This window comes from Siniperca chuatsi, linkage group LG4 (assembly GCF_020085105.1).
Source record: "Siniperca chuatsi isolate FFG_IHB_CAS linkage group LG4, ASM2008510v1, whole genome shotgun sequence".
NCBI lineage: Eukaryota > Metazoa > Chordata > Actinopteri > Centrarchiformes > Sinipercidae > Siniperca > Siniperca chuatsi.
The window spans coordinates 3920333-3947278 of NC_058045.1; the positions used below are offsets into that span (position 1 = coordinate 3920333).

Below are 26946 nucleotides of genomic sequence, written 5' to 3' on the forward strand. Positions count from 1 at the left end.
TCAGGAAACCATTCAGACTTTTTTATTTAATAATGCCATTGTGGTTTTATCAGCTGACCACAATACTTTTAGAGCATCCCCCTTGGTTGCTGTACCATGGAAACGGTGAGAGTGGTGATTAAAAATATGTAATTTCCTTATTTCATGTTGCCGTTGGCTGAAAGAAAAAACTAAAACTTTTTTTCTTTTGCAACAGTCCTACTGCAAATATTGGGTATAAAAGGTGGACGGTTGATGTTTTATAACAATCATACCATAAATTTAGTACTTTAATAGATTGTTGGACAATACGTTTCTGGAGACAAAAGATTCTTAACTAACTTTTCTTTTAACTCCTCACACAGTTACTGCTCTTTGGCTTTGAAGGGAAGTGTTGTTGTGGAACCATAAACATCACAGACGGTTTACTTTCAAAACTCAGTGTGAGCACTGTGGGTGGAGGCATGGGGAACTTTACTTATTGTACAACACCATCCACTCTTCTTGCGTAGCAACACAAACGCAGGTTTGGGCCGCCAGACGCAGGCTTGCACCTTTTTTTTTTTTTTTTCCAGGCCCAAATCCTGCTGGTTGCAGCACTGAACCTAGACATAGATAGCTGTACTGATCACCACATGCACTGCCAGCTGACCTTGGCTTTATATTGATCAGGGTCAGGTTTCAAACAAGCAGCATGAGATTTGTATTGGTTTTCGCTTCATGCTGGGATGATGCTCTAAATATTGTGGTAGTGTGCTGCTTCTGTTAGAAGGTATAGTGTTTGTTGGACACAGGCCACTGAGTGGTGATCTGTCTAGCACATGCTCAGCCCCCAAAATCTATATATGTGTGTGTATATATAAACAGTGTGCTGATAGTGGATACTGCTAAATATGTATCAGATATCTGTATTCTTTTTCTTGGTTGACATTTTAGAGTTGCCACCCTAAAGCATCTCTAAGTCATTTCATGGTTTAATCAGAGCACCATGAGTGTGTACATTTCAGCCCCATTACTAAACAAACCTACAAGCCTTTGCAGTCATGGTGCATCCACCTGTTCCTCTACCTGTCTTAGGGATGCTATGTGCCCCCCACCCCCCCTGGTTGTCAGATAAATGGATTAGACCCTGGAGCTGACCAGGCTGTATGATCCTTCTGCCCAATCCTCTTACTGGAACCACCAGCTGATGCACGTCAGGACTTGACCAGAGTTTCCATCAGTCTGTCATCAATTACTTACTTTTTACACTGCAGGGGGTTGGTTGTTGGTACCCTGACATGGAGCATGTCAACATTTTGTCCAGTCAGACTCTTAGAGGCTGAAGTTATAAATGCTTTTGAAACCCACTCAAATACTACTAATATGTGCCCCATGCAGCAAATGAATCTTTTCATAAATAGCTGTCTGATTTTATTGAAACTGAAAGAAATTATGTGTACAAGAGTAACCTCAATCCTAAACTGACCTAACCAAATGGGTTCTGCCTTTGTTATAGTTTATAACCGCATTTTATTTTTCTCACTGTTCTTTTCATAAATACTTAACCCAAAGATACCCTGATATTATGAATATATCAGCATATGTGGATACAGACAGAGGTAGCTGCTACCTATTGTTGACTTATTCCAAGACAGTAAATTGATCAAAGAGCTTATTTACAAGTGTAGAGAGCTTGATGTTTAAAATATTCAGCTGCTGCTGCTAGAAATAGTCTGTTTTATGTAATGTAGTATGAGCTCCCAGAGCCAGAACTGTCATGACTGTGGACCTCGTTATCCAGAGATTGTGGATGCACATTTCAAAATTACTGTATTCCTCCTGTGACTGTGTGAAAATGAATGTTTGGACACGGAGCTATTTATGGAGAGAGCATGTGGGTAGGGAGATGCTGCCATGTGTGTGTTTGTTGGATAGAAACATAACATCGGTGTCCCTGGGTTGTTTGCGTGCTTTTTCGTCCATAATAACAACCACTAAGGATTAAAGCTTCAGAGACTCACTGAAATCTCCCTTTTGGTGTGCAGTCATCTATACAACCAGCTAAATTTGTGCCTTGTTCATTGCGTATGTGGTCAATATAGAGCGTGTTCAAAGCTGGTTTAGTCACACTGACAGTTCTTGTGGGTGAGAGATGAAAAGGAGTTTGAGTTTCATTCTGCTGATTCGTTTTCTTTCCCTGACTCATCTAATACAGACTTTGAGCTGGACAGATAGTGTTGGGCGCCATCAAGAGGCAATACAAGAATTAGAGGAAATTAGAGATGCAGTGCACTGAAATGGCCCTTAATGATACTCCACTCTCGACACTCACCCAGCTAAACACATTTACTCCTGGGACCTTTCCATTATATACTCCACATCCTGACCACATGATCTCCTGGTGCATCTGGTTCTTTGATACCAGATATCTTGATCAAGGGCTACATTTACTGTCTAATGATAATAAACAAGCTCCTCTCTCTAGCCATCTCTCTGCTACAGCTCCAGTCCTGTTGGCATGGCTTCAACTAACCTCAGTGTGAAGTTGAAGAAATATCAAACCCTGTCTCTTAAGCATGTTGTGATCGTCACTCACACTTCTAACTAACTGTGATCTGCTTTCAGACTGGTTTCAGACTGGCTGATTACAGTTGACCAGTAAGCTGTTTATGTTTGACTACAGTGAGTGACCGTGTGATTTATCTCTCTGTAGATGTGAATGACTGTGCCGGCCAGCCATGCGAGAATGGTGGCACCTGCAGGGACCTGGATGGAGATTTTAAATGCCACTGCCCATCCCCTTATGTGGGCAAACATTGCCAACTGCGTAAGTATGACCAGTCAACACTCCTAGATGGATGGACAGATCAAAATGATGATCATTTAACCAATTACTGTCATCTTAGTCATTCTCATTACTTTCATCTGAAAATACAGCTCATTTTACTTGGTATAAATTGTGTGTTTTTCACAAATTCTATAATTTCACATTTATTCAAGTAACCACACATGCATACAGGCAAGTAAGGAAGACATTAATGATAATAGGATTGAGAAGGCGGCCAAGCTGCTGCATTTTAGGATGATCAATAGGCAGCACATAGAGAGCCTGCCAAATGAGGAATCAATACTTTATTCAGTTAAGCTGATTCAAAGCTCTGCATCCTTAATTACTTCATGGTTTACACAGCTCAGTGAAGGTATAGCACACGCAAGAGATATGGTTGAATGTGTATTAGACTTTCATCACTTCTCTGAGTATATGATCATATACTCAGACACTTCTCTTTCTATCAATTCTTGCTCTTGCCATTCTTCTCTACAGCCACAGTGTAAAAATGTTGTCTAAATTTCGACTTGTGGTTTAAAAAAAAAAAAAAAGATAATGCAGGTAACAAAGCTAGATTTTTTTTCTGAAGAAATGGGAGTACTTAGCTACATAAACCTTTAATCCTGTTTCTGAAAGATTATTGTATGCCAAATATGCATTAGGGCCACAGTGGGAAATGTCATCTCCCCTCCACAGGCTGTATTTCTCTGCTCGGCATGGAGGGAGGGGGCATCGCTGAGTCCCAGATCTCAGCCTCATCAGTCCGTTACAGCATGCTGGGCCTGCAGCGCTGGGGACCTGAGCTCTCTCGCCTTCACAACAAGGGACTGGTTAACGCCTGGAGCGCCGCTGCACATGACAAGAACCCATGGATAGAGGTGAGACCAGGGACAACATAAATATGTAGATTGTTAATTGGGTAGACTGCTAGACATGTAGACAGATACTGTACATAAATAGTGTATAGATGTATTCTAAATCTAGACACATTTGTTTTTTGTACATCTACCAGGCTAGAAATACTTTTTCTGTCATTAAATAATTAGAATTCATATATTGTGAAAAAATAAAACTTGCTTTATTGAGAAATTAAAGACAGTTAGACACATGAAGAGGCTTTTGCTCAACACTTGTATGTTTTTGTTATTTTGAAAACTATTTACCATCCCCACATTGCCTGCCTTCATTTTATGTCACTTGATGTTTTTGTTTAACTTTTGGATAGAACTTCTCCTGAAAAAGAAACTTAATTTACTAATATCTGTTCTCTTTCCACAATTTCAGATCAACTTGCAAAGAAAGATGCGCTTTACAGGTATCGTGACGCAGGGTGCCAGTCGCATGGGAACAGCCGAGTTCATCAAGGCCTTCAAGGTGGCCTCCAGCCTGGACGGCAAGATGTACACCATGTACAGAACAGACGGAGAGATGAAGGACCGTGTAAGGAGACACAGCACAACACTGCAAAAACAGTGCACTATGGTCCTTAAGCCTGTTTTTAAATTTATTGTTCCCTTGGCCATATTGAAAGATGTGCTGGTCAAGATAAATCAACATCAATATGCAACACCTCGCTGTTTCTAGCAGATAGAAAGGAACCACTAGAGGGAGCAGTGACAAACACAAACACAACACAGCAAATCTGGTAACATTTTACTGTAACTTTACTGTGACCCTTTTGCCAACACCATTTTTGTTAGTGTTATATTTAGACTTTAAAAGGAAAATGTTTTTTATATATATATATGTTTGATATTTTTGTGTTTATAAATAGAGTTCGCATGAAAAAAGAAATGCAATAGAGATTAATTCTTCAGGGAGTGCTTTACATTTAATTGCTATTTCTTTAGAATATATAAATCTACTTAAAACTGCCACTAAATATCAATGATCACTCATTGGTTACAAATTAACAGTACACATGACACACATTTCCTTTCACAGTTTTCTAACTCCTCCTTTTTTGTAGGTATTCATTGGAAACGTGGACAACGACGGCACCAAGACCAACCTGTTTGATCCCCCAATCATTGCCCAGTACATCCGCATTGTCCCTGTGGTGTGTCGCAAGGCCTGCACCCTGCGCATGGAGCTGGTGGGCTGTGAGCTCAACGGTAAACTCACACAGAAAACATACAACATACTCATGCTGCGTTTATATCCACTCACTTTTCGTGTTCAGTATACTGATGTTTGTTAGTTACTGAAACAAGCTTTTCACATCTTGAGTCATTCAAACTCCAGGTGGGAAAAATTGTCATCCAACAGTCTCTTCTTTTTTTTTTTTTTTAACCAGCATTTAGCTCCTATGCTTCCTCACTAATTATTTTCAGCCCTACGCTCTGTGATTGATCATGTTTCAAAGGATGTTACTCAGAAGATTGCAACTTTGAACACAGCTGCACATTTATCAAAAACACATGATCATATTTCACTATAGTAATACTGGCAAGCATACTGCACATTAGATGTTAATTTTTAGATGATGAATATAACCAACATGTTCACTGCAATAAAAAAAAATAAAAATCTCTGAATCATTGTCACCCCAGCAGGCAAATGTAATCCTTGGTTCTTTTAGGTCTTCTGTCTTGCAGCCAATTTCTGTTCATCTTGCTGTTCCTTTTATGTAAAGCCAGTGTGGTTCTTTGCAACTCGCCGGCCTCATTAGATTGTTGAATATTCGTCTCTCTTGATGGTTGTCTCATTCATCAGATCAGTGTTTGTTCTTCTCCTGTCAGTCTTTTCCCCAGTTTGTGCATGATTCCAAAATTGCTATATTTGTAGCTTGTTTTGTTTTGGGATCACCTGTCAGTCTGCCATGAGATCACAGCCAACATGCATGAGTTTTGGCCATTTTGTTTAAAACACAGAGAAACACGTTTTCACTGCTAAAAGTATATTCGCTTTGATGCAAAATACTTGAATTGATTCCACTCCATTGAAATGATCTTTCATAAGCAGCTACATGATGCTGGACAGCAAGAATATAGCTGAAATTTAGAAAATCTTTTCTGCATCTTTGACCCTCTGTTCATCTGACCCGCATGCCCAGCTGCTTCACTAACCCACGCTCTTAAAGTCTGTTACAGCTTTTATAGCTTGTACAATGAGCTTCACAAGTTTGCTTCTACTTTAGGACTGGCATTCTGCTCATACTGAACATGTGAAGTGATACAGAAAGTATGAAAATACTGTTAACTGCAAACAAGTGGAGGATCACTGTATAACTTATAACTGTATAAATAATGTGGGTGTGATCAACTTGAGCCACAGATGGTAGAAACAAATAGTTGAAAGCACTATTAGAATCCACCATGTGAGCTCAGCTGAGCCTAAAGCTGCTTATTCATGGCTTCACGTTCACCTGTATGCCATATCGCTGGCCACTGCATGTGCTGCGCTCGTCCTCCACATCACTCACCATCTCTGGGTGTCTGGTTGCTGCTTCACATCATTAGCTGGCATGGGCCGCTTCTTGTCCGTCCCCTGTCTATCATACTTCTCTCTCTTTCCATTCCACTTTTTTTCTGTCTCTTCCTTCGTCTTTCTGCCTGGTCTCACCTCCACAGTGTATTCAAACACTTCAGGTTGTTCAGAGCCGATGGGCATGAAGTCCCGGTTAGTGTCTAACCGCCAGATCACGGCCTCCAGCACCTTCCGCACTTGGGGCATCGAGGCCTTCACCTGGCACCCTCACTACGCCCGGCTGGACAAACAGGGCAAGACCAACGCCTGGACCGCCGCCACCAACAACCAATCTGAGTGGCTGCAGGTGGGAGAGGAGGACATGACAGAGCTGCACATTGTTTTTTTAGTTTGCCCATTGCTGTGTTTGTAAAGTCAGTCTGTTTCTGTGTCCTCAGGTGGACCTGCAGTCTCCCAAGAAGATCACAGGAATCATCACACAAGGGGCCAAAGACTTTGGCTCCATCCAATTTGTCACAGCATTCAAAGTGGCTCACAGTTATGATGGACAGTCCTGGACCATCGTGAAGGACGAGACCACAAGGACAGACAAGGTCAGTCCAGCTGTGGCCTGAAACGCGCTCACAAAAGTTGAGTAAAAAAACTTTAAAAATTATACTGAATTGATCCCTGTGGAAATAAAACTAAACAAAACTACAGCATAAGGAATAAAACAGAATGTAAATTTCAAATAGAGAAACTAGCACCTGAAAAATCCACTGATATAAGAACATATGTGAAATGCATGGCTGCTGTGCATGCAAAAATTATTTATTATTTAGATAATTAAACAAACAAAAATACATCTGATAGAAAAATACACCATAAGATAAAAAATATGTACTTAAAATAATTACAATAATAATAATCATTGAAATAGAAAAAAGAACGTGTTTATTTGTGTGGTCTTAAAGGAAAAGCTTAAGCTTGTATCTGACGTGCTCGTCTACACAGCTGGAACCAGTTATGTTGACACTGGGTTTGATTAGTTTTCTGTATGCACTCATTCATAATGGATCCAAAAATCTATTCACCTGCCAGATGTGCACCAAAGTACAGCCAAATTAAGTCATTAAATAAGGATGTGGAACATTGACCGGTTTCCTCTGACTTAATCGATGAAACATTCACAATTGAAGTTCAGTTTATGATTTGAATCTGTCTTTTATGGGATATGGTTTGTTAGTTTATGAGGTCCTAATTGTCCAGGTTCATTTTTCATTATTTTTTTCTGGTGTCTGTGTTCCTCAGTGCATTTTAGGCCTTCACTGGCTTTTATTCCTATTTCATTGTGCTGGAGTGCCAGAGAGCGTTTTCGTATACATATGCTCGTTGTTACACTCTGCTTATTGTCAATCATCTGAGATCCACAGGTAATAAATATACACAGTGTATTGTCATACAAATGTGTCTGTTTTTAGCTGGGACAGCAGTTAATTTTAAGCCATGTTGTTTTTAAGTGTGCTATAGTCATGAAAAATAATGTTTTAAAAAAAAAATCTCATTACATACAATATGACAAAATGATGGGGGAAAACAAGCTGTCCACTGAGGAAAACTGGCTTAAACTCTGAAAGACACCCAATATTTTTAGTCGTTAAGGAGACAAGCAGCATAAAGAATGTCTTAGCTGTATCATTAAGGCTAACAGCAGCTATGATCTGTGTTATTTTGATTGGCTGCTGTTCTCTGTCCAGATCTTCCCAGGCAACAGCGACAACAACGTTCACAAAAAGAACATCTTTGAGCCCCCGTTCTACGGCCGATATGTCCGCATTCTGCCGTGGGAGTGGCACGAGCGCATCACCCTGCGAATGGAGCTTCTGGGCTGTGACGAGTAGCACCGCCTTGGACCTGCCTGGACCCCCCCCCCACCACCACCTTCCTTCTCCTCCTTTCTCTACCTCTTCCTCTTCCCTCCCTCCCTTCTCCACTCCTGAGCCACACCTGCACTGCCTTGCTCTCAGCCCTAGGGGCCAGCAAACACCAGAGTAGCACACCACCACCCCAACCCTGGCTGGTTGGAGGTGGGCGATGTTACCCTTACCCACTGTTACCAGGGCCCTGATTGAGTTTAGCTTACAGTGTCCCCTCTTTGTTCATTTCCTGAATTGATCTTTTCCACCTGAACCAAATATGTGATCATTTCAAGAAACAACTGTATATTTTCTTTGTTCCCGAGCTGAGATGGGGTCAGATTTTTATCCCACCTACCGGCTAAATCAAAGGTGGTGACTTCCTCATCCCTGTATCAGAGGTCAGGGGTAATAGGACTGCTGCTGTATCAGTTGGTGCTGCCTAGACTCTGATCCTAGATCAGTTCTACCTGGAACATTGAACCTCCAAGACCCACGGCTGGTGATGTACATAAGCTCTTGCACACGTCCTGTAACCGAACACTTCACCTCCCCTCAAGACACACACACTATATATTATCTTGAGAGGATACATTGACACTTATGGTTGATTATTTTTCTTTACCAAAAAGTGAATCTGCACATAACAAAATCTGAATAATACATTGGCAAGTAACCTTTGTCTTTAAATCTGGTAAGAAACATGCTTGTTGCTCCTTAGTGGGAAAAACTAGCAAGTAACACCAAATAGTTTGCATCCAATTTACAATCAGATTTGCCATATTTTTGTCTTTGCTGAGCAAAAATAAGAGACTCAAAATCTCAAGGTTTCCCAGCGTGAGTTCTTCAGTATTCCTAGTATTTCTCTGCAGTGGTTTGGACAGTAAAATCCTCAGTTCATGTTTCCTACAGTGCATTTGTTTGAACTGCTCTACTTTTAACATCCAAGGTGTAAACATAGTATTCACTCTGGTAAAACATATACGTGTAGCAGCCAATAACAGAAGAGCGAACATCCCACTATTTACACAAATCCTTATTTTTACAGAACATGTTTACGAAAGTTTAACTTTTACCAAGCTCTATCTATTTCTGTGAGACCACAGCCTCATTTGGAGGCTTCAGGCCAAATCAGTGTAAAGTCATCAACTCATCTTGGGCCAATGTGTCCTCATCCTTCTTTCTGTGGGTTTATTTTAAAAAAAAAAAAAAAAAAAAAAAAAAAAAAGGTATATGGTGCACTGACGCAGACACGCACAGAACAAAAGATTAATCAGACACATTAAATCTGTCATTGTGGGACATAATCAGTCAATGGACCATCACAGTCAGTCAGTTAAGCAGCCGAACAGATGTGATCTCAAAGCCAGAGGAGACTCACTGACAGACAGGATGTTATAAACAAAAGACAAAAAGAGTTTGAGATCATTAAGTGAAAGAGAAGAGGCACTTTATTGCTCTTGAGGAAATGAATAATAGTCGTCGCCTGAGATTTACACATGTTGTGACATGTTTAACCAAAAAAAGGACCTCTTACACAAGAACTCTTGAACTTCTGAAGTCTTACATTATTCATTCAAACAATGATATGACCTTTGGACAGTCATTTTTTTAGTCGCTTGATTACATTATTATTATTCTTTTTACATGTGACAGTTATTCCAGTATTCATTATGTTATTGGCTGCTACAGCGGGATGTGTATCAAATTTGGTTTATTTAAAAAAATAAAAATAAAATAAAGTCACATTTATGGTCAGTTTATAGTTGATTAGTCTCATCTTTGAACTGGCTGTTTGAAGTGGAAAGATTCTGAAAAGAAGTATATGTAGAGATTTTTCTCACCGTCTGTGACTCTCAGAACCACTTCAGATCTCACTTTTTTTATTGCTGACGGGACTCTTGGAATGATAGACAGCTATCAGTGTATTAAACATCACCATAGTGTTTTGCTAGAATGACAGTATTAAATCAATGTTAATCCAAGAATTGCATTTATTACTAATTGGTAAGCATCATAAACTCAGAGATTAACAATAGCGGAGAGGCTGCAATTTCAAACTTTATGATGGATGTTATCATCTCAGGTCCTAATGTACAGTAAATGCTACTGAAACTCTACTAATTCACTCACTCGGCTGTGCTTCTAGATGTGTTCACACAGTTTCACTTTTTTTTATGGCACTTTGATGTTTGTGTTTTGACGTTTGAAATATCCAAAAACCAAAAAGGAAAAACACACAAAAAAAACAGTATTGTGCGTTGAAGAACAAACGGTAAACATATTCATTACTACAGGTAGAAGTTTAAAAAAAAAAAAAAAACGAAGTAAAAAAACCAATAAAAGAAGATATACTGGCAGTTCAGTTTCTTTGTTGGATTAAACTGATCTTTGAAAGTCTGGAGGTATCCCTTCGGTTGTTTAGTGTTAATATGTGACATGCATATATACAGTACTTTTGTACTGAAATCTGTCCGTATTAGTAGATGTTAATGTTTGCTGCAGACCATCTATTTAGGGTCCAACATTATGCCTCCAGTTCAAAGCTGAGGCCTTGCTGATAAGACTGTAAGAGAGAAACCAAATTAAAACAGATTTTTACGGTTCCACTGCACATGTGACTCGACCCGCCATATCATCAGCTTCTGCCGCCCCCGTCACAGTATTCTAAACCTTTCCACCCCATGAATTATGAATTATGGGCTTGTGCAATATTATACTGTGTTAGTTTTGATAACAATGAATATTAATTCAAGATCCTTTAAAAATGCATGAGGGGATAGCAGTGTCACTGAGAGGTCGAGGGTGGATGTTTGTGTCAAACACTGTACAATATTTATTATTGTTGCAGATGATTCCGTAAGACACGCTTGTTATCTGCATGCATTTTATTGACTAGTGTTACACAGTTTGAGTTCAACCGATTTGAATTTATTGGTGACATAGTTTCATTTTTTTTTTTTTTCTCTATCATCATTCAAAGTGTTGTAGATATCTTGTTCCCCCCGCTGTTCAGGTTTTCTATGATTGATCAAAAAAATTGATGACATTGATGTGTTTTTATGGTAATATATGAGTTAATTTCTTGCTATAATGTTGACCTCATAGAATTTTGACTGGATTAGAAGTTTTTTTTATTTTATTCCAGTATTGTGTTTCTAAGAGGATTGCTTTATGTTTTGGCCTTTGTATCTTAAAATGAATAAATAATGAATAAGAATAAATAAATCATTTTAAAAACAGACATGTTTAATCGACTCTAAATGGTTTGAATAGCACAGCAGTAATGTATACTTCTATGTATATCACTGGATGGAATATGTAAGTTATATTATTAATCATATTGCTGAATTATTTGGAGCTGTTTTCCATTTAAAAAGGTGGAAGATCAAAAGACCCAAAGCACTGAGGGTCGTTTTGCCTGTTTAGCATTTAAACACCCCAGGGGCCTAATCTCTCTTTATACCACTATACAATCTTCCAAAGGTATCTTCGCCCGAGGAGGCCACGTGCCCTTCTCCGTCTCATTACAGTCTGCGAAGGTCACACTAAAGTGGTGAAGTCCCTCTGCAAGGTTTGAACCACACAATCATAAGAAAATACATTCATACTGTGACATTGTGAAGGTTAAGTTATGGAGGCATCTCTTTGTAATTTTTGGTGGATTAATGTTTGTGCAGTGTTTCAGCACAGCAGTAGTATTTGAGGAAAAAGGCTGTTGTACCACCCGATTACATACATTTTTTTTTTTGTGCTCAATTAGTAATTATCATGTAAGACAACAGTTGTCAGATGATCTCATCTGATTATCACCAGCCCTCCCCAACATAGCAGCTGTTTTTCCTGTGGAGCTGCTGGCAGTTAAAGTGTTGAAAACCTAATGACCGTTTTCTCTTCTGTGTCCCTTCCAAATCTCCATCTTGTCTTCCACCTATTGTCCTTCCTCTGCACAGCTCGAGGAGGCCGATTCTTACTACTCCACAATTCAGCTGATGGAGGATTGTTTTGTTTCTATACACTGCTCCTTTTTAATTTACACTAATTACATTTTTAATGGTTGGATTCCCATCGTGTGTCAAATGTACATCACCAATATGGAATTATCGCTTTTATGAATTCTGGATGCTTCCTGTATGTAGTCACATTTAGTTATAATTAAGTAACACTTGGAAAAGTAGTCCTCATAGAAAAACTCTCTCTTTCAGTTGCTTCCTAAGATGAGCAGTGGTAGAAAGTACCTTTTACTCAGGTACTGTGCTTAAGTACAATTTTGTGGTATTGTACTTTACTTGAGTATTTGCATTTTATGCTGCTTTATAGTTCTACTCCACTACATTTTGGAAGCCAATTTTGTACATTTATTTGACAACATTAGTTGCTTTGCAGATTCAGATTATTAATACAAAATATAAATCAACTAATAAATTACAATCTATTATTATAGATTAAGATACTTGGCAGTATATAAAGTTGTTGAAATTAGCCCCACCTTTACCAGCTGCAACATTAGTTATGCTTATACATCAGTGCCTCACTAATTATAATCCAGTGATATAATATTTATTATTCTGAAATGGCCCTTTTCTGCATAATGAGTAGTTTTACTTTTGGTACTTTAAGTATATTTTGATGCCAGTGCTTATGTACTTTTACTTAAGTAAGATTTTTGAGTATTTCAACACTGTGGTACTTCTTCCACCACTGAAAATGAAAGCGTGAACTATGGAAACAGCAGCTTGACATAAAAGAATTTAAAAAATTAATACAAGGTCCAACTTAATTGTTGTTTTGGAAGCTTTCAACCACATTTGGTGGCATTTTTCAGTGAAATTGTCATTTGAAAAGTGTCACTAGTACTTTTACCATAAACATTCATAAAATCATTGGATCATTATTGAAGTCACTAACTATACATTTTTTTGCTGACTGTAGGGGATTTAATCAGCTATTATTTGAAATATTGAGCAAACAACTACCTAAAATTATATTTGTATAGTATTTTAAGATGAAGTGCTGCTTTTTACTACATCTGATGAGAAACATACAATGAAAAAAAACTTTGCGTTCCAGTATCAGAGGTCTAAAGAACTACAAGATGTTTAAATATGTAAGGATTCTGTATAATGGGGGGGGGGAAATAAAAAACATTATGGACTATGAAAACTGTCTTGTGAGACCTATCAAAGGGAAATGATACCTAAGAAATGTGAAAATGCCCATAATGCATTATTACCCAAATTTCAAGCGCCGGGCTTCTCTGTATTTGGTTTCCTGGTATGACGGCTGGCCAGGGACGGACCGAGGGCGTCGGGCCAAAGGAGGCAGGAAACTGGAGGCACTGTAGTGGGTTTGAACAGGAAGGATCCATTCCTGGAAAACAACTGCTATTTTAGATCAAGTATGTTCCAACACAGACATCATCTCAGAGGCCGTCATCTAAAAGAGAGGAAATCCTATGTTATTTCTGCTCAAATAAATGTTCGGAGCTGTTGATTTGTCAGGTGATGAGGGGCTTTTACATAGTGATGATCATAACTATACCCTTTATTTGGCATTTTGTATGTTTAGTCGGTGCTAAATTTACATCAGTGAGTAACAAAAAGATGGGAAATTGTAATGTTTATTTGTTAATACAGCTCATTTTAACCTCTATCTTTTAATCAAGCTGGAAACTGTCACCATGAGCCCTGCAGTTCACTCTGATGTTGGTCTTTTATTGAAGCCTTCCTCTCTAATCATTTCTGCCTCACTCTCTCACACACACATACACACACACACCTTTTGTGACTAACCATCCTTTCTACGAGGCGTCTCCGCTAATGTCAGCGTGTGACAACTGCACATACAGACACGATCAACTGCTTGGCTCTTCAGTCAAACCACATAAACATACACACACACAGTCATCTCTTCCTCTTTCATGTCGTCTCTCTGGGCTCCAGGTCCAAGCTCAGCTCGCCTCTCCGGGCCTAAATGTTGCTGCCTTGTAGAAATTACACCCTTCCAATGTTAGTCACCCAGCAGTTCACAGGAGCTGCTGGTATTTGGGGCCCCAGGCCAAAACCTTTCATCTAGGGCTTTGAGAAGAGTTCCAGTCTGGTCTCTTCAAACACAGTGGGAGATAATGGCTTAGACACACACAGGGAGGGGAAACGGTTGTCACACTGGCTGAGAGTGGGGGCTGCAGCCGGTATCAAACACTGAGGGGAGGTTTCAGGGTTTAGGAGCTGTTGATCACAAATTGCTGCCTCTTAAATTTCTATTAAGTTTAATTAAATTTGGCCATTAAGCAACTTTACTGCTTCACTGAAATCCATAAATCAAGCTTTATTAGCTTGTGGTCTGCATGGTTGCATTTTGTCTGGTGAATGGTTTTTAAATACTTTTTCATAACGGCCAAACACTTTAAGACCTTACTGAGAAAAGAACACGCTTCTTAAAACCTTGAAAGTAACTTTGAAATGAGCTTAATGCTAATATCAGAATGCTAACATGCTCACAATATGTGTGTTTGCATGCACTGAAGTAACCACCAGGTTACGCAGGTAATCAGTGACAATGCTAACATGCTGATGTTTAGCAGGCATATTGTTAACAATGTTCATCACCTTAGTTTTGCATTTTAGCATTGCTAACATTTGCTAATTAGCACTAATCAGAAAGTACAGCTGAGGCTAAATGGCAGGTATTTGGTCATAAACCAAAGTATTGGACAAATTTCAATTTTGACCTTATGACAGCATTAGATGGGAGTCACCTAAGTTATTACTCGAGGGGGAAAGTGATTTACTGTGCCAAATTTTATGTAAATCCATTCAATAGTTCTGGAGACATTTCACTAAATTAACAAAAATGTCAACCTCATGGTCTCGCTTGATGAAAAGTGTGTCTGTATAAAATCTTATGCAAATTCATTTAGTGGATGTTGAGATATTTTACTGGATAAGTGAAAACTTTGACTTGCTGGTGGCGTTCTTTGTCACAGGACCAGCAAAGTCACAAAGATTCATCCTCTCTGCACCATGAATGTTTTTACCAAATTACATGGCAATCCATTTTATAGTTGTGGACACATTTTCACTAAAAAACACAAATGTCAACCTCATGGTGGCGCTAGAGGAAAAGTCAGGGGATTATCAAAGTCAGAAGGATTCATCCTCTTGGAACCCTAAATTACTGTACACAATTTCTTGGCAATCCATAGTTGTTGAAATATTTCAGTCTGGACCAAAGTGGCGGACCAACCGACCAACATTTCCATCTCTAGAGCGACGCTAGCGTTGTGGCTAAAAAGGAAATCCAAGGCAAGGAAGCAAGCCCTTTGTTGAACCCATCAGATATTTACTTTCGAAGCACATATTTTAGATGGTAATGAAGACGGCGCAGGGAAGTGATGAGAGTGGTGAAGCTGGAAGGAGAAAACAAAGCTGTAATTCATGCTATTCAGCATCATGAGTGAAGATGCAAATATTCGAAACCATTACCCAAACCTTAACCAGAGATGGTTTCATTGAGCAAATTTAACCTCATTGTGTGACAAATGTGAAAATAATGTTTTAATTTTATGACCCTGTCAAATAATGTGAATGTAACATGAATCATCACATCATTATCTGAATTTTGACAAATTTTGGGAAGAAGACAATAGAAGTGCTATTTGTAGTAGTAGCAGGAGTTGCAGCTTCTTCATAGCGCTGGGTAAATGGACAGTAGTTGTGGGTTTGTGGCTAGAAAGAAAAGAAAGTAAGAGTGGAGGGAGGAGGAGGAGCACAGCAGGATGTATAGTGAAGGTTAACTGGCAGGAAGAGTTCTGCTTTGGGCAAACCACAACTGATGAGATGTCGGTGGTGATCCGGATCTGGGGTTGTAGATGATTATCGTTATTTAGCCGTGACTGTGACATAGCTAGACTGTTTGCAAGGTCACATAAACTCAAACTGAAGTTCAAATGTCAAATGAGTGTAACAGGAAGTCAGATAATTGTTCAGCTTTGATGAAGGGTTGTGCTCTTTCACTACTTCAGTTTTTACAACTGTTGGATGGAATGTCATGAAATTTTGTACAGACATTCAAGGTCCCCAGAGGAAGAATCATACTGACTTTGGTGATCCCCTGATTTTTTTATCTAGTGCCAAATGCCAAACAACTATTGGATGGATTGCTATGAAGTTTGTCACAAACATTCATGTTCCCCTCAGGATGAACTCACTGTGGTGATCCCTTAAATTTCCATCTAGCTCCATCATCAGGTCAAACTTTTAATTTGTCCAATACTTTGGTTTATAACCAAATAACTGCAATGCTAGTGACATTCCCATAAGCCTGAACTGCGCTTTGTGTTTAGTGCTAATCAGCAAATGTTAGCATGCTAACACACTAAACATTATACCTGCTAAACATCAGCATGTTAGCATTGTCAATGTGAGCATGTTACAATGCTATTAGCATGTAGCTCAGTGCACCGCTGTGCATAAGTACAGCCTCACAGAGAAGCTAACATGGCTGCATTGTTACACTGGAATTAGTATTTGGTGTAATGCAACTTCACGTTTGAAAAAAAGGAAGAGTATGATGGCAGAAATATGGGAATGTGGTAAATAAACAAATTGCATGATCAGTATGTACACTGACCATCCTTGATTACTGACCGCAACATCCTGGTTGTCTTCCAGGGGCTCAGGGCAGCTTTTTTCTCAACATTCCCAAAATCTCCCATCACAACCCTCTCTAAAGAAATAGTGATAGTCTTGGGTTTTTGTTCTGTCGGCTGGGTGTCAGTCAAGTCACTAGAGAAACATCAGTGGCTGCAGAGGGCTAACCACAGAGGAAAGCATTGCGTGCAGGACTCAGAGAGGCTCAAGACGTTTAGTTTGGGGGACTTTGTGGCTCTTCTGGGGGATGGCAGTGACGTGTCAGTGAATCCTAAAGCTGTACTAGATATTACTGTTTATGTGCCAGTGTCAGGAGGGCAGCTTCCATCTGCACTGTGATAACTAACCTTCGGTCAGATTTTCGGGCGGCGGCACAGCAGCAACACATTCTCTCAGGCCTCAGCGGAGAACTGAAATTGCTCTGGTTTCCCCCCACGGCTGCTATTATTTCAGCCAATGACTGAAATATGAGTTCATGTGGCAATATTTGCTGTATTACTTGAGGCCATGGCAAAACAGGGGCATGGAATATGCTCTGTCAGCCTCAACATACCAGCCTTTGACAATGCCACAACAGACTGAACAGCTTTTACACTTAACACTTGACATTGTTTTGCAAATAACCTGCCATAAATCTCAGTTATTTGTTGTAATGAATAAAATATGCAGTTTTTCTTGGTTGTAGAGTTTCTCCATCACATGCACGACATTTAACATTTTAAGGAATTAGATGCTAAGTTTCTATCCAGAGCTTAAAATGACAAATACAAGTGCTTATATATATTTATATTTTAAAACTCCAGGGTCAGAGTCGGGTTATTCATCACCCAGAGAAAAGGCAGTAAAATACACCTGCATTGTTAACTGTTAATGGGGATTTTCCTCTGCTGTTAAATGGACTTTAACCTAGTAAAATTGCCATGGTGTTATTGTTTGTGTAAAAGAATGCTTGCATGAAGCTACAGCATGTTTAAGCTTTATATTTGCACCTTGGATAAACAATATGCTGTGCAGATATAGCTGTTGTCTTGTTATTACACATCGAAAATTGCCTATTTTGATTGAAAAAATGTTGAGCAAGGAACATCAGTTGGGTTTGACCACGTTTTCAGTGGGACGAGAGGTCAAGACAGGGGTCAGCTGGGTTGACCTGACCCCCATTCATTTTAAACGATGATGCAAATAGAATTCAGGATGCATCTGTGTGCAAGATGGTGTGATGTGGTGTTAGTATCTGTACGGGTATTTGTATTAGTACCACTGTTATCTTAACACAGTTGTCATATTGGAAAAGGATATGGTCACTTTCAGTAATATTCTTTCATTTGCTACTCACATTTAGATGTTCAGTATTAGTTTTTATTTCAGTAGTTTTTGTTGTGTTTATATTAGTTGGCGACATGTGTCATAGCAGTATTAGATGTTTTTCTTGCCTTTTCTTCTCTTTTCTTTTACGTAAAAAACTGGTTTACAATAATATATTTTTTTACCTTTATCTTCTCATTTGTCTCAATGAAGACACAATAGATTAGTTCGACAAGTAATGTTAAGATCACTACAAGCTGACAATCAAACTACTATTCAAATCTACTGTAGCTGTGTGAATATTGGTACCGTGCTGGTAACTAAGTCCTGTTGTAATCTGAAGAGGATGCACAATCAAACAGTAAGGATTAAACCAATTATATTTTACTATTGCTGCAATTATCTATAAATGCTCACACGCTCAGGCTCTTAGGGTTCTGAAAATCTCGCTTTAGATTTTTGGTTGAATCACTGTGGCGAGCTGCAGAGTTCATTATTGGTCTATTTGATGGCATATTCTGTGATTAAATGTCACTCTTCAAACAACCTGACATAAAGTCTGAGTTAGATATGGGCCACAAGTCAAGTTGTACTTGTACATTTACTAGTACTGGCAGTAGCGTTATGTTGCCACAAATAATACCTACATAGGTAATATTACTACAGTATAGATAAGTAACTGTTGGTTTCATATTTATTGCTAGTGGTGGAGGAAGTATTCAGTTCCTTTACATAAGTAAAAGTACCAACACACCAAATACTGGTCTTCCATTCAAAAACCTACTTAAGTAAAAGTATAGACGTATTAGCAGCCAAATGTACTTAAAGTATCAAAGTAAAAGTACTAATTCTGCTTAAATGTGTAAGCAGCATTTTACTGCAGTAGCTGGTCAAGATGGAGCAAGTTTGAACTACTTCATATACAGTTAGTCCAGTGGTTCCCAACCTAGGGGTCGGGCCCATCCAAAGGGTCACAAGATAAATCTGAGGGGTCGTGAGATGATTAATGGGAGAGGAAAGAAGAAATAAAAAAGTTCTGCAGCACAAATTTCTATACTTTTTTTTTCTCTAATCTTTGCTTTTGTCCTGAGATATTGGATAATGTGACCTCTTTGGGCCTTTATGTAATATTCAAATGAAACCATCTGAGAAGTTTAGAGAGGAAATCACTCTCTCATAGACATCTGAAATGTGACAAGGGGCCCCAAATATAATAATACAGTTTTTTTTTTGTAAGGAGTCACAAGCAGGGGTGGACTCAGGCGGTCTGAGGGGCCGGGGCACCAGCTGCGTGCGGTGAGGCACCACTGCGTAGAAAGTCATAATGCATTTATGGTGAACCGTAAATTAGAACCAATAAACACACCCAGACAGTTTTAAAAAAAAATTTCTTTCTAAAGATACTTTTAACTTCTACACGCTAACAATTCTAAAAACTGTCTGGATGCGTTTATTGGCTGCAAACAGGAATGACAATGAGGTAGAATCATAAAGCCACAAAGCTGTTTTTTAAGAGGGTATATATTAAAAAACAACAACACCAGGGGCACCAGGAGGGCAATTTCCACTTTTGAGGCATCCCATGAGGGCACATTGTCTTGCATGCAGGCAAACATAGAGGCCAACTAATTTTCTAGCATGTAGGGCAGCCTATATGACACAACATCACGTTTTCTCCATTTTAAGGCCACGCATTAGTGCACTGCATCATGTTTTCTCCACTAGAAGGGCACCTAGAGGTCAGGTCACTGTTACAAGCCAAACATTTTAGAAACCACTGCTCTGATTTTTTTTTTTTTAAACAATGCATTGTTTTTTATACTTTATTATATGTTTTGTTTATGTAAAGAAATGTCTGAAAAGTCACCAGTAACCACAGCTGTCAAATAACTATAGTGGAGTGAAAAGTACAATTTTTCCTCTGAAATGGAGTATAAAGTAGCATAAAATGGAAATACTGAAGTAGTACAAGTTCCTCAAAATTGTACTTAACTCGAGTGCATGTACTTAGTTACTTTCCACCACCTTTTATGTCATGTTAAGTATTAGTGGAAGTAGCCTGTAGGTTCTGGCATTAGTTATGAATTAGTGATCAGTGATGAATAGGCTTATTGGTATCATCACCGATGTTGTATTTGGCACTGATAAATCTGTCTTATGGGCTCGTGAATGATGGGCTCGTGCATGATGAGGTCACCGCTGGAGCTCCGTTCACTTCAAAGGGGATGCCTCGTCCCGTGACGTCAGCGCGCCGCTCCTCTGAGTGTCAGGACGGTCCGCAGAGAGACAGCAGAGGATGAGGAGGGGATGAGCTGAGGAAGACACGCTGGGCGGACAACTGCTTATCTGTGAGTGACTTTTTTCGACTTTTTTAATAAAGAGACGCTCATAAGGCAGATTTAAACCGGAGACAGTTCGCTTATTTTATAAGTTTCCAGCAGGCTGTGCGGTTGAATTTTAGAGCGATGGTATAATTGAGTTGCGGAACAGAAAGCTCAGGTTAATACTTTACTTGAAATGCGGCTCATACACTACTTCATAAGGCAGCAAACGCGTTAGAAAGACATTAATTAAACGCGATAATTATTTTAAACATAGCTTTATTGAAACATTTAGGGGTTGAATATTTTAAAGGGGAGAAAAGGAGAAGACGAAACTGCGAAGAAAATATATTAAACGTCCATTGTCTAATTGTCTAATGACTGAGATGTGAAAAACATTTCTTCTGTTTCAGCAAGGCACATAATATATATATTGTTGCATATAAACTATCATAAGTAATCAAAGTGCACTTCATTTTTTAAAAGTTTTAGATTTTGGCTGTGAAAAGATTAGTTTTATTCAACATGAAGGGATGTGTAGACAAAAAAAAAGTTAAAAAAGTATCTCATGTCTTTGTCCAAAGGATTTAATCAATTGTGAAATTGGATTATCATCACTTCATAACCCAAATTCGCGTTATTGGAGCTGGGAATGTAATTTTTTTTTTAAGCAAAATTTAATTGTGGCTTTTATCCAAACAATCTCCAGCCACAGCGTCCTCCTCCTGATATTTATGACAGTTTAATAGAATAAAGAGCACAGTATTTACTCTGATCCTTGATTCAGCAGAGGACAGCAACATGCTCAGTCTACTGCGCCCCCTACTGGCCGCATGCTTGTGCCTGCTACTGCCCGGCGGCCAGGGCAGGATCCCCGGATACAACAATGGCTTTCACTACCAGGACATCAGCAACGGCAACGGAAGCGGAGAGAGTAGGTCCTCTGTTTATGTGTGTGTGTGTGTGCGCGCGTCTGAAAGGGAGAACTTTGCAAGTTTGTGTGTGTTTGCTGCATGTGTGTGACACATATCAAGTAAAAGCTTAATTTGTGTACATCATAACACCGGGATAGGAAGAAGACAACTAGTGGCAGTAGAAGAAGGAGAAGAAGAAGTATTCAGATCCTTTACTTCAGTAGAAATCAATATCATGGTGTAGACATAATGTTTAAGGTTGAGCTAACTACACTTAATCCTTCAGTTTATCAGAAAAATTCAAATTCAGAATCACCAAATTTGGAGACACATGGTTTTTACTGGACAGGAAGGGTATGAAAAATTGTAATCTGAGAAAGATGTAGTGGAGAAGAAGTATAAAGTTGCATAAAATGGAAATACTCAAGTAAAAGTACAAATTCCTCCAGTTAGTTCTTAAGTGCAGTACTTGAGAAAATGTACTTACTGAGTTACTTTCCACCACTGAAGCTTATAGACTGTAATTCATGGAGCTCAGGCAGGCAACCGGGTTATAAAAACAAACTCTGATAGTGATGGATGTGTTTACGTTGCAGTACGCCTCCTGTGTGAGAGTGACGGTGTGTGTATATTATTGAACAGTTTATCAAGTACTCTACATCTACTTACCTCAACTTAAATGAAGTGAACATATCCATGTTTATGTTGCCCTAAACATTAAATATCAGATTCGTAGCATTAAGTGTTTTGGAGACTTTGTAGTTTACCAATTCCTCTCTTGGTCTACTGCGTAGTTCCTGTATTTTCCTCACTGCAGCGTCAGTGAGAAAGTTGAGAAATAATAGGAATAATATTGGACATTTGGAGCCACTGTGCACAGGCTCATTGATGTAAATAGTTCGGAGGAAGGCAGAGTTGGTCCTGCAGGGGCGTACACACTGCGTTTGGTCCTCATACCAGTTTAGGTGAATGAAATATGGGTGAGTAGTATATGACTGAATAGACCTTTATCAGGGCAGTGTGACATTCCATTTAGATTGGCCAGTAAGCTGTGCCAGTGAGACGTTGTTAATGTTATTAGTTACACCTGCGTTTGACAGGTTAAAATGTCCACTGTGAGGATTAGGCAGCTGAGTATTCAATTCAATTCAGTGGAAAAGGAGTAAATTATAGCTGTGAAATGTTTTTATACAAATTGTGACAAAGGTGAGACGGGACATCGTGGAAAACAACCAATAAAATATTTAAATTCATCAACAAAGAAGGATTGCTTTGTGCACAGCATCGCAAGACTCATACAGCAACAAAAACAAAAGCAAATTATTGCACACTGAGAATCAATCAATCAGTCAAGTCTTAGGCAGTGACCTCATTTAGGATCCTACTGGCCTGAGGGTAGAAGGTCTTCCTGAGCCTCTCAGTGCCGGACCCGTGCATCTCGTACCTTCTTACTGGCCGCAGCAGGGAGAAAAGGCCATTATCTCGGTGGTTGGGATACTTAATGATTCTCCTAGCCTTATTCTTGCAGCGCCTGGTGTAAATATCCTTTAGGCAGGGTAGAGCACCACCTACTGTATGTTCAGCCGAACGAACCACTCTTTGCAGGGCCTTGCGATCCTGTTCAGCGCTGTTTCTGTACCAAGCAGTGATGTTCCCCGTCAGGACGCTCTCAATTGTGCAGGAGTATAAATTCCTTAGTATTTGAGGGGATACCTGGAATTTCCTCAAGCGTCTGCGGTGAAACGGTCTCTGCCTTGCCTTTCTCACCACTGAGTCAGTATGCAGCGCCCAGGTCAGGCCCTCAGTGATGTGGATACCGAGGTACTTGAAGCTGTCCACCCTCTCCACCGAGGACTCATTTATTGAATGACAAGTGCAACCGTGCAAACAATGTGTTTCATCACAGGCTTCATCAGGTTTGCTTTGAATAAAATATTAAATATTTTGAAAGGCACTTTGATTTCTCCTAATAATTGTCAGTGGCATTCAAAAGTTACTGACGTCCACTGATGTGATTGTCTTTTTTTGTTTCCTGTTGCTAGTTAAGTGTGTATACTAGTAAGTGTGAATAGTTTACGAACAGAAAAAAAATATGTTGTGTATAGAGTTGATATGTAATGAAACAGGAAGACAGTTTAGGCCTTTTCCACAGCAGACATTTTAACATATCAGCAGGGAAAGCACTAATAACATCAATAACTGCTGCATTCCATTTAGGTGCATTAGTTTGAGGGCCCTGATATTATGCTTCCAGGCTCACTGGCACTGTTTACTGGGACACCTGAATGGAACAGAGCCATCATTGATGCTATTAGTTACAGCTATGCCTTCTTTGCTATTAGAATTCAAAATGTCTGCTGTTAAAAACTGTGGGATGGGTTTATCCATAAAATAAGATTTATGACCCGATGCACCAATCACATCCCATGCAGGTACTCCATTACCTGACCTGTTCAGTACTACCTTTCCACACAGACACACAGAGACACACAGAGGCACAGACCAGAGAGATTTAATCGTCATTGTGAATAGTCACATCAATACGAAATATAGAGTTAGGATTCCATTGCTTGACACACTGTATTTCTGGTGCTTGTGTACTTTCTAGTCTATTTCAACGGGGTTCGTCTCCACGTGGAATCCCTGCAGCCTGCAGTGTCGGCCACCAGGGGGAGCAGTGTCACCCTTCCCTGTCACTACCGCTACGAGCCTGAGCTGGCTGCACCACGCAGGACCCGGGTCAAATGGTCCTGGCTGCCTGCCAACACCATCAGTGCACCTGTTTCCCCTGCAGCCTCAGCCATGGAAACGGAGGTTATGGTCGCCATGGGCAACCGTCACCGCAGCTACGGCAGCTTCCGGGGCCGCGTGCGCCTGCGACGCTCGGCACCAGGGGACATGTCTCTAGTAATCAATGAGCTGCAACTCAACGACACAGGCAGATACCGCTGTGAGGTGATTGACGGCCTGGAGGACGAGAGTGTGACGGTGGAGCTGGAGCTGCGGGGTGAGGAATGATATGACAAATGTTATGTGAGGATTTGAAAGAGGGTTTGGGAATCTAGGACACTGAACTCATGAGTCAGTGCAGCAGCTGCCAGGGATGTCAACTGAAAAGTCTTGTGATGGTGCTGCAAAGTATTTTTAATGTTGCTTTGTCTCTGCTAGATGTGGTACACGTTAGCATAACAACTTAGTAAATTGATAGTATGTCGGCTGTGTGTCTGTCAGCCTGTTTTGGAGTTATCCTGCACTAGAGTGGCCAAAATTCTATTAATGCACCTTTAAAACTACACTTTGAGTGTTTGAACTGGTAAATGCCAAACTCTACCATTAAGTCTTGTGCCCTGGCAAAATCATCACCCATGTTTTTTGTATTCACATGCACAACGAAACATCAAATGTATCTCAGCTTGGACGAGACCCTTTGGTAATTGGGCAGTCTCTCTAACCACCAGGTCACCTGCCTACTTATTGCTGTTTATGACCATAAAAACATACAACAAACTGTTATAATACACTTCTCTTCTCTATATAGGCGTGGTGTTCCCCTACTACTCTCAGAAAGGACGTTACCATTTTAACTTCTTTGGGGCCCAACAAGTTTGCCAGGATCAGGATGCCACGCTGGCTACATTTGAGCAGCTCTTCACAGCGTGGGAGGAGGGGCTAGACTGGTGTAACGCTGGCTGGTTGGCTGATGGCACAGTGCAGTATCCAATCACAGTGCCCCGTGATGGCTGTGGGGGCGTGGACTTAGCTCCTGGTTTGCGCAGCTACGGACCACGGAATCGCCACCTCTACCGCTATGATGCTTTCTGCTTCTCTGCCTCTGTCAAGGGTCAGTATGAGTGTGTGTGAACATTTTAAACCTAAATATATCACTACATGTCAATCTCTTCACTTAGGATTCTCTCCTGCATTAGGGACTGTGTACTTCTTAAAGCACCCGACCAGGCTCAACTTCTCAGAAGCAGTCCAGGCTTGTGCCAATGATGGAAGTCAAATTGCCAAAGTGGGCCAGCTGTACGCCGCCTGGAGGCTGATGGGATTGGACCGCTGTGACGCCGGCTGGTTGGCTGATGGGAGCGTCCGTTATCCTATTACAAAGGCCCGGGCTAACTGCGGCCCACCAGAACCAGGGGTGCGTAGTTTTGGGTTCCCCCCTCCGTACCTGAAATTTGGCGTCTACTGTTATCGGTAGATGCTTTGGCTCAACAGAAGACAAAAACAAACCATTCTTACAGCATACTGGTTCAAAGCTCTGCTTGAGAGGTTAGCATTAGCTGTAGCCTGGAAGCAAATCAGCAGTTAGCTAGTTTGTTCATTTCTGAGCTATTTTGAGGCCATTTGGGTTCATCGCTCTCCACCTCCATAAGACTGTAACTGATGTCTCAGTATTGAACTACCAGTCAACAACTGTTAAACTATGTACGTCCATCATGTGATGCCACTTGTACGTAGACAAAAGTACATAATAGTATATGGACAGGGGTGTCCACATACTATTGGGCATGTAAACATTCAATCTTGGGAACTTCATTCTACAACTGCAAACTTTTGGGATAAGTGTCTTAACCCAAAAGTTCCTAGCCACCTTGATGGTTGAGGAAGTGGAGAGTGTTTCTCATTATTTTACTATCGAATCTTTCCAGTTGGTTTATGATTGTACACTCGCTATCTGTAGGTTAATTCCACCACAGACACGTTCTGTCTTTCTAGCACTGTGAAATATATTGGAGTCTTTGTTCGTCTCCTGAAATGTCTGTGTATCCCATTTTATAAAGTCTAATGCATCTCTTTTTCATTTTTCTGGGTGATTAAGGGTAGTGCTCTGTGATGGACTAAGCAGAAGTTATGAGTGAGTATCTGTATTGTTGTAATATTTAAACTACCTTGTTTACAGCCATTGTGGAAGAAGAAACAGTTTTTCATTACATACATGTACCTTTTTTTGTTTTTCACTATATATGTCTATGCATTTGTACTATTTTCTACAAATAAATAAAAACACTACTCTGAAGACATTTTTATATGTGGTACATTATGTGTGGTGATTTAGGAAAACTATAATTTAAACTTCCAAGTTTCTTGCAAAACTTACAATGTGAGGGTGAGAATGTTAAATGTCAAGAGTGGGCTTGCCAAATCTGGCCTAGTAGCCAGACAACTAGTATCACCACCATCCTTGGGGACAGTGCTTTGCATGGGGGAAACAGAGTCCAGTCCTGCGGTTTGGGGTAAGTCAAACCTGTGCCCCCTCCCCGGGAGGAACACCCTTGCATCAAATTTGCAATATGTAGTGCTAGGCTCTCAGGTTGCAGTCTTGTTAGCAAGGAAGGCCATGTTTTCAAAATTTCCACAGTAGCCTGCAGTATGTTTGTTTGCTGCGTAACACCACCCAATGGACCTTTTAACTGCAGGCAACACTTATTTCTATTGATTTTAGAAGTCTAAACAAGATTAAATCTCTTTAGCCATGCTAGTGCTCCTGTGAGGCTGCAACACAGCAGAAACATTAGTTGGCTGGGTGAGTACGAAGATACAACTTTGCTAATCATAGACCCTTACCATTAATGGGGGCCAAAAAATGTGAAGTTTGCCACCAGAGCATAACTTGAACAGTGGCCAATTTAAGAC

At 40.0% G+C, this 26946-nt stretch overlaps 2 protein-coding genes across 7 annotated transcripts in view; both read left to right on the forward strand.

Annotated features, from left to right (window-relative positions):
* mfge8b (milk fat globule EGF and factor V/VIII domain containing b) overlaps positions 1-11357 on the forward strand; it is a 27296-nt gene extending 15939 nt beyond the window's left edge. For 2 of the 4 annotated variants that reach the window (XM_044192698.1, XM_044192700.1), the window contains 7 exons: positions 2675-2788; positions 3488-3669; positions 4076-4231; positions 4761-4905; positions 6364-6566; positions 6658-6813; positions 7957-11357. In XM_044192698.1, the coding sequence (XP_044048633.1) occupies positions 2675-2788; positions 3488-3669; positions 4076-4231; positions 4761-4905; positions 6364-6566; positions 6658-6813; positions 7957-8100 (1100 nt within the window). In that variant the 3' untranslated portion in view covers positions 8101-11357. The remainder of the gene's footprint in view (positions 1-2674; positions 2789-3487; positions 3670-4075; positions 4232-4760; positions 4906-6363; positions 6567-6657; positions 6814-7956) is intronic. The other 2 variants (XM_044192699.1, XM_044192701.1) reach the window with 1 other exon arrangement.
* An 8911-nt stretch (positions 11358-20268) lies between these two features.
* Positions 20269-26337, forward strand: hapln3 (hyaluronan and proteoglycan link protein 3). 3 transcript variants are annotated; one of them, XM_044192702.1, is made up of 5 exons: positions 20269-20419; positions 21183-21326; positions 23915-24313; positions 24845-25147; positions 25215-26337. In XM_044192702.1, exons 2-5 carry the CDS (start codon positions 21194-21196, stop codon positions 25508-25510), a joined length of 1131 nt encoding a protein of 376 aa, XP_044048637.1. In that variant the 5' UTR covers positions 20269-20419; positions 21183-21193; the 3' UTR covers positions 25511-26337. The 3 variants fall into 3 exon arrangements, with proteins under 3 accessions (XP_044048637.1, XP_044048639.1, XP_044048638.1); XM_044192704.1 differs by having other exon boundaries at positions 25233-26337; XM_044192703.1 differs by having other exon boundaries at positions 20307-20419; positions 21180-21326.
* Positions 26338-26946: the final 609 nt, after the last annotated feature.